Below are 17,547 nucleotides of genomic sequence, written 5' to 3' on the forward strand. Positions count from 1 at the left end.
TGGATTCACTATATTCATGCTTTTTTTGTTTGTTTATGCATGACAAGATCAAAATAAATAACCAAATGATTGTACTCTAAATGATGCTGGCAATGCAAGTTTTAATCTGCCATGCTAAACATATACTGGAATGTCACATCAATAGGGGAAAGGGCTTAATGATGGCGCATTGTGCAAGTTTAAGAAGCAGTCGTTTTATGTCTCAGATAGAGTAAGAGTTTAGCACTTCTCCATGTTTAGGAAGCATCAGTACTCTGCACACTGGAGCGGTATAACAAATGTCAGTGCATTGCATCACTGTAGGTGGTGTTGCCTATATGAAGTTCAGTAAAGCCTGGTTCTATTTCTTTGTTACCGGCCTTGTAGTTTCCAGGATGAACAGAGCAATACTGTTCATTGTGTAGTAAATCAAACTCTACCTCAGTTTGAATACTCTATCTATATAGCTGACATGATTTGCTCATGGCAGTACAAAAGGCTGTTTTCAGGTTTATCAAAGATAAAGCAACTGATTAACAAAAAAAAACAAAAACAGATATGAGCACTAATTATTCTACAAGTAAAGATTTGAAAGCATGCATGGATAGATTTGTAGGAGCAGAACAAGATCTGAGAGTAAGTATGACACATTATGAGTGTAATCAATATACTGATGATACAGTGGGAATTGTACTTAAAGATTTAATCAGACTGTGAGGGTTTCTTTGAACCCTAGCTCCTGCTTAATCTTAGTTTGGGCCAGATCAAACTGATTTCTACACATTCACCCCCTCATCCTGTCTGTTCATCTGAAAAAAGACCTTCTTCTTTTTTTTGTTAGGCTGATCTTATCTTTGTTTTAGCAATACTGAAACTGTGAAATATTTCTGCCGTCATCTCTTTCACTGAAACTTTCAAACTCCATGGATGGATCTCGGCTCACAGTCAATGCCCTGGCCTGGCCTGTGAAAATACTGCTGAACACAGCCTTCAGAGCAATAACACGACTGCAATATTAAGCAAGCAAAGCACAATAACATTATAATGATTTTTAGATGAACTGGCAGCATTTATTTATATGTATTTACAAATTTAGCTTCATATATGTGCAATATGTTTAACTGTATTCATAGATGGATTTACCACCCTCCCTGCAATTAAGCAAGAGCCTCAGACTGAAAGAGATTAAAAATGACTATAAACATTATATCAGTGGCCATTTTATTTTATATTTGCCGTCATTTTATGTCTCTCTGTGACCTTAAACTATCTTTGCACCTTTTTGTAGGCATTTTGTGTGTTTTGTGACTGTGTGGTTGTTATGCCTCTCTTTGTGCATGTGTCTCTCTGCATCTGTTTTGTCATTTTACTAGTTTTTGTAGTAGGTTTGTGTCTTGGTCAAGTCAACAACAAGAACACTCACTTCGAACAGAGGCAAAGGCCCAGGGACCCCCTGAATTCTTGAGCCCCTGGACCAATGCCCAATAGTCCTGTTTAGTAATCCATGCATAATTGTAAATATATGGGAGTAGACTAAAGCAACGCATTTTTAGTGTTATGGAATACTGTTGCACAAATTCAGAGACACCAAGGGGCCGAAGACAAATAACTTCGGCCTCATGTGTTTTTGTTTCAGCCTTTCAATAACCTAATTTTATCGTAGATCCATGCGCGATAGACCAGCAGACACCTTTTCTTTTAGCACTGTCTGAGAAGCCTGAAGAACAGCACACCAGAAGTACATTTTATGTGTAAATGACAACTTCCATCTTCGTAGAAACGCACACAGCAGTAGTATAATCCAATTCACGAAGAAGTACCAACACTGTAGTTGTGTTCTGTGTCACCAATGTCTATACCCGAGCCCCTCCTCTCGTCAGTCTGTGTCGCTGGAGGTTGATTCCACTGGCAGATCTGGACAGGACACAAGTAGGCAGAGCTGGCCGCACAGAGCACACGGAAGATCTGCTGAGAGGAGAAGTGGGCGATGTTGCGGCTAGCAGCTTGCTTATGTACATTGTGGGAAGGCTGTTGATACAGTCCAGAGGGCTTACAGGTATTTTCTAGTTGAAAAGCTGAGGTAGCATAATCGCCGCAGTATTTTTAGATCACTTCTGTAAGGAATACAAAAATGTCGTCTCCAAGTCCGGGCAAGAGGCGAATGGATACCGACGTGGTTAAACTGTATCCTTTCCAGAACGTAAATTAGCCTGAATAGCCAATTCAAATAGACATATCTTGTTTTATAATAACTGTCAGTTCTCTAATGTTGATTGATTACACCATTTGTTTCCGATGGCTAATGTAAGGCTGTATGTTGTGTGACTACTTGCTATGTGATATTAACATCTTTTATGAAACGCGTGTAAACACTTTGATGTTAATGGATAGCTCTGTGGCTGCAGGTTGGCATACGTTAGCTAGCTCACTGTTAAGTTAGCAGAATGGCGAGGAAGCTACACATTTTTAACGTTATTGTGTGTGTGAACCATTGGTGTTAGCCTGCGTTAGCTTGCCAATTCACTATCAGTGCTCTTCATGTCTGTATCTATAGAGAAGCCGCCACAGAATCTGTCGCAATATAACATTGGCTGTCAACTGTATTAGCTTTGAAAATGGTTAGCCTTAGCTTGACAGCGTTATGTTAGCCTTTAGCCAATAATATGTGGCCCCCATCAGACTGACAACACACCGTGAGTGGTGAGAGAGGACATTTATACATTAAGGAAACGCTTCTATGGAAAGACACTTTATTTCTTCATGTTTTAGCTGGTAAGGGTAAGCTAGCTGGCTGGCTGTGCAACATTAGTGTTAATACCAAGAGAACAAATCGACGTAGCCTAACGGGCGATCTTTGACAAATCACAAACACAGAGTCGACTAACGTTACATGTATTAACCTTAGAGAAGTGACACCAGGCTTTGACTTGTGCTTTTTAAAACTGGTGCCTCAGTACAAATAATCTTGCAAATTGAATAAGATAAACCTAAGATATATTCACGCATTGGTGTGTTCACCAGATATTGGACTATTCTGTGAAGAAGTGGAGAATACCCTTCATCTTAAACGATGCTGAAGAGAAAAACGCGAGCGGATGTTTTTGTCCTTTTTAATAATATGTTTGTTCTTGATAACCTTACTCTCTTTGAGGTTTCATATCTTATGTTTAACGCACTGGCAGCTGACTGGTGTAGTCTACCTGTGCGTATTTATTTCTGGTGTTCATTAATTTCAGTTACTTGCCGAAGTTTGCATGAAAGGTTTTCTGGCAGCGTGAGCTGAATTGTTTTGTTTTTGTCCTGCAGCTACAGACTGTTCTCTGATTGGCCACCCTGTTACCATCCGGAACATGGTAGAGGGCGGGGCTTCACACACAGCTGATCGAGGAACAACAAGCGTGCTGTCCAGGCACATGCAGGGATGGGGGCTGGGAGCATCCAGTCCATGGCAGGGACAGGTCTACTCACTATGGGTGAACATGTTGTTTTCACCCTAACAGGACCTTTAGAACAGACACACAACTAGTGCTGAGACAATCACTTGATTAACCGATTAGTTGATAAATAGAAAATGTACGGTAGTTTGTCTTTTATAAAGCAAAGATGTTAACAAAAACATGATCTGAAGTTTTAAGATTTCTGGGTTTGTGCCTTTTTTTAACTACTATCTTTTGACTGTTGATCAGACAAAACAAGACATAAAGATGCCAACTTGGGTTCTGGAAAGGTTTGATGAGAATTTTACGCTGTTCTAACCATTTATAGACTAAAGTATTGATTGTTTAATTTAAAAAAATTGAGAATGAAAATAACCCTAGTTGCAGCCCTACTGACAACATGCATAGTGGGTTTAGTCCTTTGTAATAAACTGTGTACAATCAGCGATTCCACAATTCACTTTTATCAATCTGCCAATTGAACATATATTTATTTCTTATTTTTTCTTATTTAATATAATCTCCATTCTAACCAGTCACAGAATCTATTGTTAATGACTCATTTATATGAAGGACGTTTGTTAAGTTCTATTTAATGATGGCCAGGTAAATTGTTATTCCTACATTCATTTATGTATGTTACATATACAGTATTTTATAAAGGTAGTGCTAACTCACATTTTTACCATGGCCAGAATGTACAGTCATATATATAGACAAACAAAAAATTTGTTTTTGTTTTTCATTGATATTATTAGAAAACATCGATAAAAAAAATATCGGAATAGATAGTATCAAACCCTATGTTATGTTTTTATTTTTGGATCAATAGTCAGAGTAAAATGGAAGGCATAACATGTTGAAGTGAAAAACACTTATTTCTGGTCCTTCTGATCTTGTTTTTGTGGATCCTGTTCTAACACTTTCCAGACTTGAGTGTAGCACCAGTGTTTAACAGATGGTGTCATACATTGTGTCATGGCTTTCGACCAGATGTGTTAAATTGAACCAAAAACTGCTGCTCTCAGATTATTTTTTACTGTCCTTAAAAACATCACTACATGTCCAACACATGGGGCTGGACTAGTGGATTACCATATACTTTGCTGTTGGTCAGTAGAGCATATTAAGTGCACCGTTTAATTCCACAAATGAGATAAGAGCTAATGTCACAACAGCTAGACCTATAAACCTGTTAATCAGCAAAACACTTATTTGTATTGGAAGATAATGGTGATTAAACACAGTGGCCTGTTAGCCTTTGTCAAAATAAGGTTTTCCCCTGTGTATTTACGTGACTCCTGAGTGAGCATATGCTGGGGTCTCTATGGGTAACCCTAAGGGAAAGGCATACAACAGAGATGCACATTTTTACTGCACTAGTCTACATGTATAGCAGCTTTTATTTATAGGAGCCATTGCCTCAGATCACATTTAGAGTGAGTCAAGCCTTTTCTACTGAGTGACTGAGACTTTTAAATCATCTTCTTTGGTAGAAGTTTACAGTCATCTCTCTGCCTGACAGTTATGTAATCAAGCTAATCTAGCATTATTACTTGTGGCTAAATTAGTGTCCCCACGTCACCTTGGTTAGCTTGCTGGGATCGAGATGACAGTAGGTTTAATGGCAGGATGGTGAAACAGGGTGTAAAAGTTTCTTTGTGCTGTTTTGGTATGTGTTTTCTTTCTCTACTTGTCATTGTGTCAAACTCACACAGTCGTCGTCGTTGTCTGAATACACTTAACCTTTCTGCATTGCTGTCAGACAGTTGACTCAGTGTCACGTCTCTAGCCATCACTGCACGCTTATGAGTATGACATCCTACCCACCCAAGTTGTCATCTTCTCCAGCTGTGCTTACCTATAAAAAGAGTTCTTATCGGTCTTCTTTACAACTTAAACAGCTGAAGACAGCAGGTTACGTTTAATGCACTGAGCCTCCCAGTATGTGATAGTTGATAGACTTTCTACAGAGTTTCTTCTTGTTTTAAAAAAGAGTTTATTCTGTCCTGACTCATTGTGAGGTTGTTTGGTTATTAAGGAGACTTTGCTGTCTGTTGGCTGAGCTTGTCAGCCAGCAGCTACTTATTGCATTATTGATCTCACTGCCGTGGCTCATGTTATTGATCCTATGTTTGACCTCTGCCTAGACAAGTTCACAGAGAGTGAGGCAGTCTAGTGAACCTAAACATTTAGACACAGCAGCTCAGTCTGTATTTGATGAAGTGCTGTAGAAAATACTGTATGTCTGATGTTGGAATTCTTTGCTTTCTTTTGTTGGCTGTGTCTTTTCCTTAACCAAATGTCAGTATCGAGAGCAAGCACGAGGTCACCATCCTCAGTGGACTCAATGAGTTTGTGGTCAAATTCCACGGACCACCTGGAAGTAAGAGCCTCCAAAAATTCACAGATTCTCCCCCATGTTTAGCAGCATGAAGGTATAACGAACAGCAGCAGCTTAGCTTAGCATAGCTTCAGATTTCACCCACAAATATGAGAGTTGTATCAGTCTCATCTAACTCTTGGAAAGAAGAGGATGAAGCAAATTTCCCCCAGTGTCTGATTTCTTCAGCAACAGTTTCAGTCAATGATGTGTTTGTTTTGTCTTATTTGTTCAGCACCGTATGAAGGAGGTGTGTGGAAGGTTCGGGTGGACCTGCCAGATAAATATCCCTTCAAATCACCATCAATAGGTATGAATTGTTCATACAAGTGTTCAGATGTTGTGCTAGTCTTTATAAATGTTGTAACTAGAGGATGTTGTAATTGCAGTTCTCACCTTATCAAGCAGTACTGTCGGAGAGTGGACACCAGAGTAATTCAACCCCACCCTTGTTTTTTATTTTTACAGGGTTCATGAATAAAATCTTTCATCCCAACATTGATGAAGCGTAAGTAGGACCACTTTAAACTGAGTCTATAGTAGTTGTTTGCATGTAGTAGCATGCAACAACCTGACTGCCGCATATAGATGCTTTCATAAGTGCAGACGTTCATGTTCAGCATATAGGAAATGCAGATGTTTTTTTCTAGATAACTTTACCTACAACTTTGCAAACTTCTGTTTTTACGTCTCTGCTGGACTCCTCTATCAGTCACAGTGCTGTGTGCTGTCTTTTTTCAGGTCAGGAACTGTGTGTTTAGATGTCATCAACCAGACATGGACAGCTCTCTATGGTAGGTCACATCACAGCTCTCACTAGAACAGACTTATATTGCTAAAACTGGTCACTTGGCTAAACTGACTGACTGTAATAACCAGTTAAAAACACACACACACACACAAAATGAGCAGCTTTACACCTCTACAGTGCCGCTTCAGACAGAGCATCTTGGTTTAATCAACTTACAGTGATAACTGCTGCCTGTATCCAGGGTATGCAGTGAACACAGGTAGATAAGAAGATCCTGAGGCTGTTGTTGGGGATATGTCTAACTGTTTCTGTTTAAGCGACTGTTACAATGAACATAAAGTTTTATCAGTATTACCCAGATTTTGATTTACACTTCAGACCTGTGTGTTTATGATTAGCATATTATAAACACACAGGTTGTATTAGAGGCCATTGGGCCCTCATGCCACCGTTATGTTTCTGACAGTTTGGCCATAAACGTGCACACCAGTAGCTGCTGGAGGTCATTTTGTAGGGCCCTCGCAGTGCTCCTCGTGATATTACACTTTGCAATACTGCATCAACTCTCAAAAGACTGTTGATTTTTAAGAAATAGTTCACATGCCAAGTAGTGCTATGGCTTTGGATGTTACAGGAACTGTGACAAATGCAGATCACTGTTCTGATTGCATAAAAAAGTTAACTTTTTTTTTTCTTACAGGAGATTTTATGCATATGTTCTTGTGTTGCCTATTTTTTGACAGTTTTTTTAATTAGATTTTTTTTAAATCGCAATATATCACATTGTGTACTGTATTGTAATATATTGCAGTATATCAAATCATAATCCTTGTATCGTGATACGTATCATATCTCCAGATTCTTGCCAGTACATAGCCCTAATACCAGTCCTGTTGCTGGGCTGTTGCCCTTCTACGGCTCTGTCCAGCTCTCCTGGTGTAATGGCATTTGGATGTGGCCACCACATGCAAAACCATTCCCTTTTTAGGGGTTGTCTTGCTTTGGCCTCTCCTTTGAACCTGCTGTCACTTTCATTTGCACCAAAGCTGGTGAAACAGAATCACAATCACTCGTGCCTCCTAAATGGACAAATTGATACCCCTGAAGTTTAACTGACTCGGTGTTATACTGGGATGAGTGATAAGTGTTCCCTTAATTCCAGAACTGTTTGTTTTGAGACATGTTGTGTATGTGAAAACGCCTTGACCAGCAGCATGTTTTGTGTGGGTGATGTGACGAGCACTTTGCACAGATTTTAATCTTTAGCTGTGATGACTAACAGACCTAACATTGCACAAATGGCACAATAGTCAGCTACCTTGAAAACATAGCTGATTAAATAGCATTAAAATTTTGTGTCATTGAAAACATTATATTGAATTCAGTGAGTTTCATCATGTCTAATTGATGTTCACCCCCCCAATCTTCAAAATGCCCTAAAGATACAAAATAGATTGATGCACTTTGTTACATAGCTTTTTTCTACAAGCTGTAGAACTACCCAAAAAATGTTTATGTACATTTTCAGCTTCCTTTTTATTTTTTTACTTGCACCTGAAAATAGGCTGACATCCATTTGTGTCTGAGGAGTACCTGCATTTGAAAAAAGTTTGTTTTAACAGTCTCTAAGTGGACAGTGTTGTAGCTGTGCACATGACACCAATGAATGACACCAGGTTGGACTAATGAGAGCTTGTTCAGCTTGTTGGCTCTTCTTTGTACAGTAGGTTTGCCATTCTGTGTAGTGACTGATTGTTCTTCCCACATCCACCAGACCTCACCAACATCTTTGAGTCCTTCCTCCCTCAACTGCTTGCCTACCCCAACCCTATTGACCCTCTGAATGGGGACGCAGCCGCTATGTACCTGCACCGACCAGAGGATTATAAACACAAGATCAAAGGTAGCACACTGGAAAATCTGAAGAGGTGGATCAGATTTTGAGATTAAAAATTATTATTAAGATTATAGTTGCATTGATTTGGCTGCTCTCTTCCAAAGTAAAAAGTTGAAATCAATAGCAATAATTATACTTGTGATATTTTAAGTTAGCCACATATGTGTCAAAACATGTTTTAGAACCTTTTTGACTGTCTGTCTCAAATATTGGGTCACTTTAATAATTCGGTACCAAGCTAACTAGCTGAGCTATCTACAACATGTGATCTGCCGTCATAAAAATATTAATTGTTGATAAATCCCTCTATTTGCTACAGAAAACAATAGATCTTAATTCACTGGAACTATTTGAAGCTACATGAGTCATGTGATCTGCCTTTTTTTTTTTTTTACCTCTCTATGTTGCAACTCTTCTGTCTTAAGGGCCATGCTGTAGGGTACCCTGTTCTTCTTAATATTTCTACATTGGGTACATTTAAAATTAGGACCTTGTTGAATCCTAGAATGCAACTGTAATCTTTGGAGTTACTGTGGATATTTTAGCTAAAAGGGTTCAAACACTGTAAAGTCCAAATGTCATCATGAGTTCTGTCAGACACGGCTACAACTTGGAGTCAAGGTGTGCATTTCCAATAATTGAAATTAGGGGGTTTTCTCCGGTGTTGATAGGACGAGACAAAATGCACAGTGCCATTAACATTCTAAATATTAATGGAAAGAGGTTATTACTCAACAAAACTTTACACTTTACTTATTATCAGTAGATATTTATTGATAAGGACCATATTTTGTAAAACTAGTTAACAAAACAATCTTCTACTCACTTTTTATGGTGCTTTCAATTGTAGCTCAAAAACCCATCTACTATAAATGGACAGCTAATTTCATTTTAATTTCCAGAAAATCTGCAGCAGAAATTTAATATCTGTTTCGCTCCACTACTGCTTTGCAAATATTAGTTGTTGATTCATCAAAATAAACAGTTGGTGGTTCTAATTTTCCTCTCAGGTGCCATTAAACCATTGTAGAAGCAGACTATGACTACTAGACTATGTGACACATTTGAAAGCTAAATAAGTAAGTGGACCTTAAGATTCAAGTGGTTTGCTGTAAACTGAGTAAGTTTGATCCAGAGCAGAGTTCCAGAGGAATTCATCTGAACTCCTCTGTTGATGAGTGAAAATGTTGTTGCTGTGCATGTCACATGGACTCAGTCACCCATCCCTCTCCCTTGTCTTTCAGAGTACATCCAGAAGTATGCCACAGAAGAGGCTCTGAAGGAGCAGGAGGAGGGAGGGGGTGACTCATCTTCTGAGAGCTCCATGTCAGACTTTTCAGAGGATGAGGCTCAGGACATGGAGTTGTAGTGAAGGGTGAGATCCTGTCTCCCTTCACCTCACAACAGACCTAAAGAGCAAAAACTCAGTACTATATTCATATTTAAACAAGACAATTTTTTTACAGAAACACAAGGATTTTTATTGCTACACAAGGATTTGCAGTATGATATTGCAGAATATTAATCCTTATTTAGGAATTCGTGACCACCGGCCCTTCTTCACCCTGACAGAGCCTGTGTAGATCAGAAGGCTCTCTCTCGCACTGCTTGAGTAAGTCTAAACTGAGCAGTGAGACCAGTGCAGGAGGCAGGAGGACATCACTGAAACTAAACTGTTTACACTCAGTTTTATATTTGGACCCACAAGCTACACCTCACCACCTTCTCTGTTGTAACAAATTGTTTTTTGTAGTCGTTATTCAGCATGTTACTGCATCATCGGGCGTCTTTTCCTTGCTGACAAAGACTGCAGGACAACAGTCCACGAATTCTGAGCAGTCTCAACATAAAAAGAGTGTGGACCCACCCCACCCCCAGTTTTTTTTTTTTTGTGTGTGTCACTTCTCATTTTTTTGGACACAGTCATCACTCGAGAAGCTGAAGGCCACAGTGCGGTCATGTGTTCATCACATCCAGACTGATGTGGCTCTCTGACAGGACTGCCCTCTGTGCAGACCAGCTGACACATCACACTGCCCAGCAACCAAACGCATCGACCATGACAAAGCCACAGCATGTGTGCACCCGCGTCTGTGTGCATGCATGAATGTAACCCACGGAGAATCATGGTGTATTGATAATCTGTGTCGTGCTGACCCCTGATGCTCAGCAGAAGAGGAGGAGAAAGTTCACAGTCCTGATTCTTCTCGTCTTCAGCACCCTCCTCCTCCTCTCTCCGTTTTAGGAAAGTGTTTGTCATTCTCTGAGAATCTTTGTATATTGTGGCATGACACAGAAGTAAAGTTTGTGTAGGGCTTTGTGGAGCTGTAGATGTGGAGAGGAAATGTGTGTGCAGGGCCTCTGTGAGCCGGATGGGATTTGGTGGAATTATCCAGGTTCTTGTTGAATTGTTGAACTTCTTAACTTTGCCTATTGCTTGTGTTGAACTATAATAGGTGTTTGACTTGCGTAGGGATAGTTAGTTTTTTGCAGATGGTGAATCCTATCATAATGTATGGTTTAATGCTTATATAACACACTAGTTTAAAGACTAATTGTCCTGTAGAGATGAGGAGAATTAATGTCTTTGTCTGTGGGATGACTCTTTGTTGAATCAAAATCCTGCAAAGATACTGTATGTTGCACCCCTGCACTCCCTTCTTAAGCATCAGAGATCATTTATGTTGCTAGACAGAAGTGCTCTTTGTTTCAGCCTTTCAACACTGTTGCATTTACTTTTGTTACGCTGTTGACGGCCTGTTGTTTTCCAAAATGGCGGGACCAAAATCTACCAGATCTACAAGCTTAGTTTTATTAATATATACCCCCACAAAAAAACCCCAAAAATAGGAGATCCTCCTCAGACTGGATTTGAAGAGAAGGACTTTACACTGAGATTAGGTGAGAACAGAAATCAAAGAATGGCCCCAAAGGGGTAGAACTCTTGAGAGGCCATCTCAGTTGAGTTAAGATGTAAGCTCACACAGAGGCTTCTTCTTTTTTTCCTCTTCTTCTTCAGTGGACAGATTAAGAGCTTTTGTTCTGGTTTACCTGTTGGCACCTGTGCAGACGCGGCGTTACCAGAGAAGTGACAGTTTACTGTTAAATGTATAATTTAGAATAAAAAAATAAAATCAGAATCTCTTCCATTGTGTCTTGCAAGAGGGTTCATCTTTGTTTGAGAATAACATAGGTTAACAAAACTAGCTTCTCATAGTTTTTGACATGGCATTAGAAAAAGTATTTGTTGAATAGCCTAGTTAAATTGACTCCAAGTGGTCTTGGTAACCAAATATTTATCTTAAGACAACATGATATCACGGTCAGTTGTCATTAGCAACAAAAACGTCCAACCTTATTTGTCATCATCTGGATTCATCAGTGTATTGGTTTTTGTTTTGATTTTTTTAATTAACAAGACGTATATTTGATGCCTATAATTTGTTTGAATGTTTTTATTTTCCTTTTAAGCCCTATATCCAGGATACAAATTGAGATATTCCTGATTTTTTTTAAAGGCAAAAAATGAATAAATGTGCTTCCCTTGTACCGTGAAGAAAGAAATAAACAACAATAAATATATATGCACTATGTCAGTATTATGCTTCTGTGTATGGCAGTCTCAGATTACCTCAGGTAATGAAAAGAGTGTATGTGTTTGCCTTTTGTTTTCAAATATTAGCTTTATTCAAAATGGCTTATTTGTTGAACCTGATTTTCTTTAGCCTTAAGACTAGTCGTAGAGGTATTTTCAAGGCGCATACATGAGCCAAATGGTGTTATTCTGGAGAGTTTCCCGCTGACTGAATGATTATAATGTCTGACTCTGTCCACTAGGTGGCAGTCCTATGTGTGTGAGGCTGTGGTCTTCACAACTTAGTTTTCATACAAGTCTTCATTTATGGTTTTTCCCACGTTTTCAAAAATCCCATTTCTACTGTTTTAACATATGTATGTATGTATGTATGTATGTGTGACTTACTACGAGCATATTTAGTCCTAACTCTTTAAAGCTGTTTTTTCCACGTTATTCTTCTAAAAAGGTTTTAAAGGGACCCAAACAGCATTTAAATCCAGATTTGGAATTGGTAGAATTATCTCCATTTTCTCATTTTGTGGATCATTTTAAATAAGTAACTGAGTAAATGGAAGGGCTGCACTGTGCGTCTGTGCTGAGATGCTAGGCTGACTAATGATCCTATGAAATATTCATAGTTGTGTGGTCATACAGCTTCTTTAGTATATTCAGGGTTCCTGTTTCAACATCAACATTTGGCTGGAGGGTACCACCACGCTTCAGTAACGCAGATCAAGCTTCTGATCATGGTAATTATTTTTCCTGGGTATTTTGGATCATCAGCTCTTTTACTAGAGTGATATTACATTATTGTAAACTTGTTTTCCTATCTGTCTTCAAGCTCAGAGTATAAGAAGAATTGAGAAAATTCTTAGAAATGTGTTTTTAAAGAAATATTTATGAGTGGGTTAAATATTCCAGTTAATTTCTGGAATTAAAACTGTCTTTACAATGACTGCAGCTCTGTCTTAGAATGTATTTTTGCATGGCATTTTAAGAAAAAAGTCATGGTGGGAAAGCAATGTAAAAAAACAACAACCCTCAAACCACCATATATCATTATTTATGAGGTATTGCTTTGGGTGAAATATGTCCATTTTTTAAACCCATTACTTAGTATTAAGTAGGCTACAGATGTTTTTTTCAGCTACTTCATTTCACACTGATAGGTTGACTGAAGATTTTACACTTTTGTTGTTCACACTTATACTGGCACTTCAGAGAGCCAAGTTCTATTTAGACGAGGATTAACAAACAACTAACAGTTCTTTAAAATGCCTTGCTGGGCTGGAGTAATGTTCTCATAAATGAAAGACATTTAAAATGTGCTTCAATAAATCTAGGCCTGTTGAATGCATAGATTGGTTAACGAGCAGCTCTATGAGACATCTGTGTCAGGGGGCCCCTGAACCTCTGTTTCACTTATCTTGTTGGAGAGTAAAACAAACAAGAAGTAAAATGATCATAAAGTGACAAAAGACTACCTGTCCTTTATGTCTCTTTCAGTGGAGGGCTTTCTATTATGTAAAAAGGGGAAGGGAGCTTTTACTGGTCTGTGCCCAGGGCCCCATTGTTTCTATCCATGTCTCCAGACACTATGAACATACTTTCACACTATGCTAAAACTTACAGCAACTTTAATGAGGTATCAATTATAGAAACTTGACGGCTAATTATTGTCTGTACCTATGTTAGTTACTTAAACTGACGATAATCACTGACAGGTGCGTGGAGCTACTTTTTAAGTTCAACAACTGCAATCCGCTACAGAGCAACGGTGAGTTTCGTGAGTAATAGAATAATCAGTTAAAAAAGAATGATATGTAGCCTCCTGTGTGTGATCGGTAGCTAAAGTTGTTTCAGAGCGAGGCGAGCAGCAGGAGTGCAAAGGGCGATGAGACAGTACTGGCCGGGTGCGCGCATCCTTCATAATGTATGGACAGGACAAAGTCTGCACTGCTGGATTTCAGCGTCAAGTTCGAAAGAGCCGTAACTCAAACCTGTCCTATCCCGATCTCGTGGATTCACATCAGCTGAAAGAATGATGCTTCTTCTTCCACCTACAATTTATCTAATAATCACTGACAGCAGGTAAATGAGTCCCCGAGGGACCTTTGGGTGCCCGTATATAACGAGGAGTCGGTGTGGCCTGAGCTCGGAGAAACTTTTAGTCCCGAGCAGGGATGAGAGAGAGAAAGCGCGAAGCTTCGGGCCTGGCTGCAGCAGGATGCCACACCCGTGGATGCTGGTATGTCCGTTAACAAACACTGGGGTTTTTACGTAGCATGTAAAGTGTGTAGTCAGAATGGCAGATGACTAGAAATGGCAGAGTACATGAAAGCTAGAGTTTTTAATCTTAGATCTTAAGTATTACTTGATTACTTATTTCAGGCTGTTGTAATATAAAATTAATGATTTATTTGTACTTGACCATAATCCTTGTTTTGTTTGGAGTAAAACTGATGTGATCAGCATTCAAGTAACCATCAACCGGTTTTCCAGTGTCTCTCATCATTGCCACTGCAGTGCGCGTCCTGTGCGTAAAAGGCGCAGATGAAATGTCCTGCAGGCCTGCGTGTAGAGGCGGCAGAAGGAGAGAGAGGAAGGCGGCGTGGATTACTATACCGCCATTGGGTTAAGATGCTTACGAACTCATTACCTGTTCACTAAAAAATCCCGGGCCATACAGCTCAAACGAGCAGGGAGCCACGAGGAGCGGACAGACGGGGAGAGGAAACCGACGCTGTGTGGACCAGAGCACTGAAGAAGTGTCTGTGAAAAAGTCAGCCTTCCTCCAGCATGCAGCCCAGTTAATCCAGATGAATGGCCGTCACTGGGCAATGGTTTCATCTTTGTATGATTAAAAGACCGGGTGTCTGGTTGTGAAGAAATTCTAAGGCTTGGTCTAATTAAGAAGTTTCTTCTGGTCTTTTTCTAACCAAAGTGTGGTTGTGCGCAGTAAGGATATAAGATCTGCTTTTTAAGGTAAGAAGCCCACTGTATCTGGAAAAACACAGGCCTCTGCTATATGCACGAATAGAAGCCTGCACAATGTTTTGGAAAATGCATGCAGTCCCTAAATGAGAATGACCAGGGTACCATTTATGCTATTATGATCAGTATGTGGAAATTAAGAATTGGACAGTTATCACCTTTAGTTGAACATTCAAATACAAAAAATAATACTTTCTCTGTGAAAATGATGAGTGAATGCCTTTGTTTTAAGTTTACTTGCTACTGTATCCTTCACTACAACCTTGATTATAATAGGAATATATAAATATATTCTGTTCACTTCTTTAACTTCCATTAGCTCTGTCAGATATGTTAGGGACTAGTCCTCATCGCAAATGAGAATGTAATTGTTACTCTTTAGTAATAGTTACCAAGATATGAAGAGGAACTAAAAACATGCAATTCAGGCCAGCAACTTCTGTATACTTCTGACCCCCCCACTCCCCCCCTCTTCTGTCTGTCTCTCTCTCTCTCTCAAGCTTTTTACACTATCGATCTCTCCCGGAAACAGCAAGATGAGCCCTACTCTGGGACCTATTTGGAGCGTCTCAAAAATCACTTAGCACATCATTCCCTACAGCCAGAATCAATCTGAGCAGCAGACCAGCTCAGTGTGGCTCTCATGGAGGCTCCAAATGTTCCAAAACACTAAACCCAACAATAATCCAATGGTAATTTTTAAAAGGATATAGCTAACATCTTATTTCTGTGAAGAAACTGGGTGAACTGAGGTGAGGACACTGTTGAATTGCATATTGTCTGTTTATGTCCTTTCTGCACTTGAGCATTATGGCAAGACTCCTCAAACAACAGAGCCTGATCATGAAGTAGCAGGTTGCACACATTCATATCTGGAAAAAAAGATTTCCAGATTTTGATACAGCTGTGTGTAGCTGTCACTGCTCTGCTAATGTTGATTATGGAACCACTTATATCTCCTCCTATTCTGTGTATGGCACTGGTAGAATTCACTGTCACAGCAGGACATCAGTGAATTACCATAGGGCCATAAACAGAGTAGAGACAGATCCACACTGCCCGTGTCCCTTATATTTCTGCCTTTAACCAAGTGTTGTATCTAACATGTTTACATCTTCTTTGCCCATTTTGGCACTAGCACATTTTTGCTTTGCTTCTTATTGTTTGGGCAATCATGTGTAGTGCCATTATAGGACAAGACAGTCACTCAGCTGTTCATATATATTCTGGCATCTCCGGTGTTTATCTTTTTGTGAAAGAGACACAGAGAGAGGGGAGAGGGAGGGCTGTGCAGGACGAGTTATGGAGCTGGTCAATTGCATCATCCTTCTCATATATCACTGGTTGCCATGGAGGCCCATGCTCTATCTCAGAGACGCCATCCCGTGTAACCTGAATCCCAGTCATCACCCAGATCTGGTGGTGGTGACTGGCACGCTCTCCCACAGTGTTTGGCAATGGTAGAACTCACTCTGGTGGGCTGGAAGGATCCAGTGGTTCTAGACTTGCCAACAACTGACCGAGAGCTTTTACTCAGCCGCCCTCCATTATCCCAGAACTCATTACAGGAAGAGGATGATTTTTTTGTCATCCATCAGTACAGGCCAGAGTGTTACAAAACATCTTGGATGGCAGGTTTGGGGTGTGTGAGTGACCTCAGACAGAGCAGCAAGGAGTTAACACTAACCAATCCCTTTGAGCTTTCATGCCGTCTCAGAATACCATAGAAACACAGCATAGATTAATCAAGTGAACCATTTCTGAGATGAATAACCTGAGAACAAACAGACAAAAATCCACCAGTCAGAGAGTCTGTTGGTTAATAAAACAGATTAAAATTCATCTTTGTCTTGCCTCTCTGCTCCCTCAGGGTCATGTCAGCCACGTTTAGGTGATCATGATAACCCTGAGTGTAATCTTATACCTCAAACTATGAAGGTATGGACCAATGGAGATTTTTGACTATTGAGCCATTATCCATAAATCCATACACAGCCCATTAAGCACTGAGTTGATTATCATATGCCCCAATCAATAAGTCAATTATTCTCATGTGAGACCAGCAGCTGAAGGCAGCTCCTCAGTGCTGGTGTTACCACCAGCAACTGGTTCTGTTTACAGTGCAATCTGGTCCTGTCCATCCATCCATCCATTTTCCTCCGCTTATCCTGGACCGGGTCACGGGGGCAGCAGTCTAAGCAAAGATGCCCAGACTTCCCTCTCTCCAGACACTTCCTCCAGCTCCTCCGGGGGAATGCCCCCCACAGGGCGCTGCGAGGGACACGGTCGAATGCCTTCTCCAGATCCGCGAAGCACATGTGGACTGGTTGGGCAAACTCCCATGAACCCTCCGCCACCCTGAAGAGGGTATAGAGCTGGTCCAGTGTTCCACGGCCAGGACGAAAACCGCATTGTTCCTCCTGAATCCGAGGTTCGACTATCGGTCAAATTCTCCTCTCCAGTACCCTGGCATAGACTTTCCCGGGGAGGCTGAGGAGTGTGATCCCCCTATAGTTGGAACACACCCTC

General features: G+C 40.1%; 1 protein-coding gene across 2 annotated transcripts; it reads left to right on the forward strand.

Moving 5' to 3' along the window:
- Positions 1 to 1,809: 1,809 nt before the first annotated feature.
- Positions 1,810 to 12,040, forward strand: LOC109967602 (ubiquitin-conjugating enzyme E2 H-like). 2 transcript variants are annotated; one of them, XM_020613317.1, is made up of 7 exons: positions 1,810 to 2,163; positions 5,726 to 5,802; positions 6,035 to 6,109; positions 6,268 to 6,307; positions 6,541 to 6,593; positions 8,325 to 8,453; positions 9,692 to 12,039. In XM_020613317.1, exons 1-7 carry the CDS (start codon positions 2,111 to 2,113, stop codon positions 9,814 to 9,816), a joined length of 552 nt encoding a protein of 183 aa, XP_020468973.1. In that variant the 5' UTR covers positions 1,810 to 2,110; the 3' UTR covers positions 9,817 to 12,039. The 2 variants fall into 2 exon arrangements, with proteins under 2 accessions (XP_020468973.1, XP_020468979.1); XM_020613323.1 differs by lacking the exons at positions 1,810 to 2,163; positions 5,726 to 5,802 and adding exons at positions 2,442 to 2,751; positions 3,286 to 3,452 and having other exon boundaries at positions 9,692 to 12,040.
- Positions 12,041 to 17,547: the final 5,507 nt, after the last annotated feature.

The sequence above is a fragment of the Monopterus albus genome, unplaced genomic scaffold, assembly GCF_001952655.1.
Source record: "Monopterus albus unplaced genomic scaffold, M_albus_1.0 scaffold5.1, whole genome shotgun sequence".
NCBI classification, from domain to species: domain Eukaryota; kingdom Metazoa; phylum Chordata; class Actinopteri; order Synbranchiformes; family Synbranchidae; genus Monopterus; species Monopterus albus.

Bases quoted from the DNA above. Each gene is read 5' to 3' on its own strand.
- LOC109967602 (XM_020613317.1), top strand. From the start codon at position 2,111: ATGTCGTCTCCAAGTCCGGGCAAGAGGCGAATGGATACCGACGTGGTT. The intron at 6,594-8,324 runs GTAGGTCACATC...CACATCCACCAG, and splicing joins GACATGGACAGCTCTCTATG to ACCTCACCAACATCTTTGAG. The intron at 8,454-9,691 runs GTAGCACACTGG...CTTGTCTTTCAG, and splicing joins TTATAAACACAAGATCAAAG to AGTACATCCAGAAGTATGCC.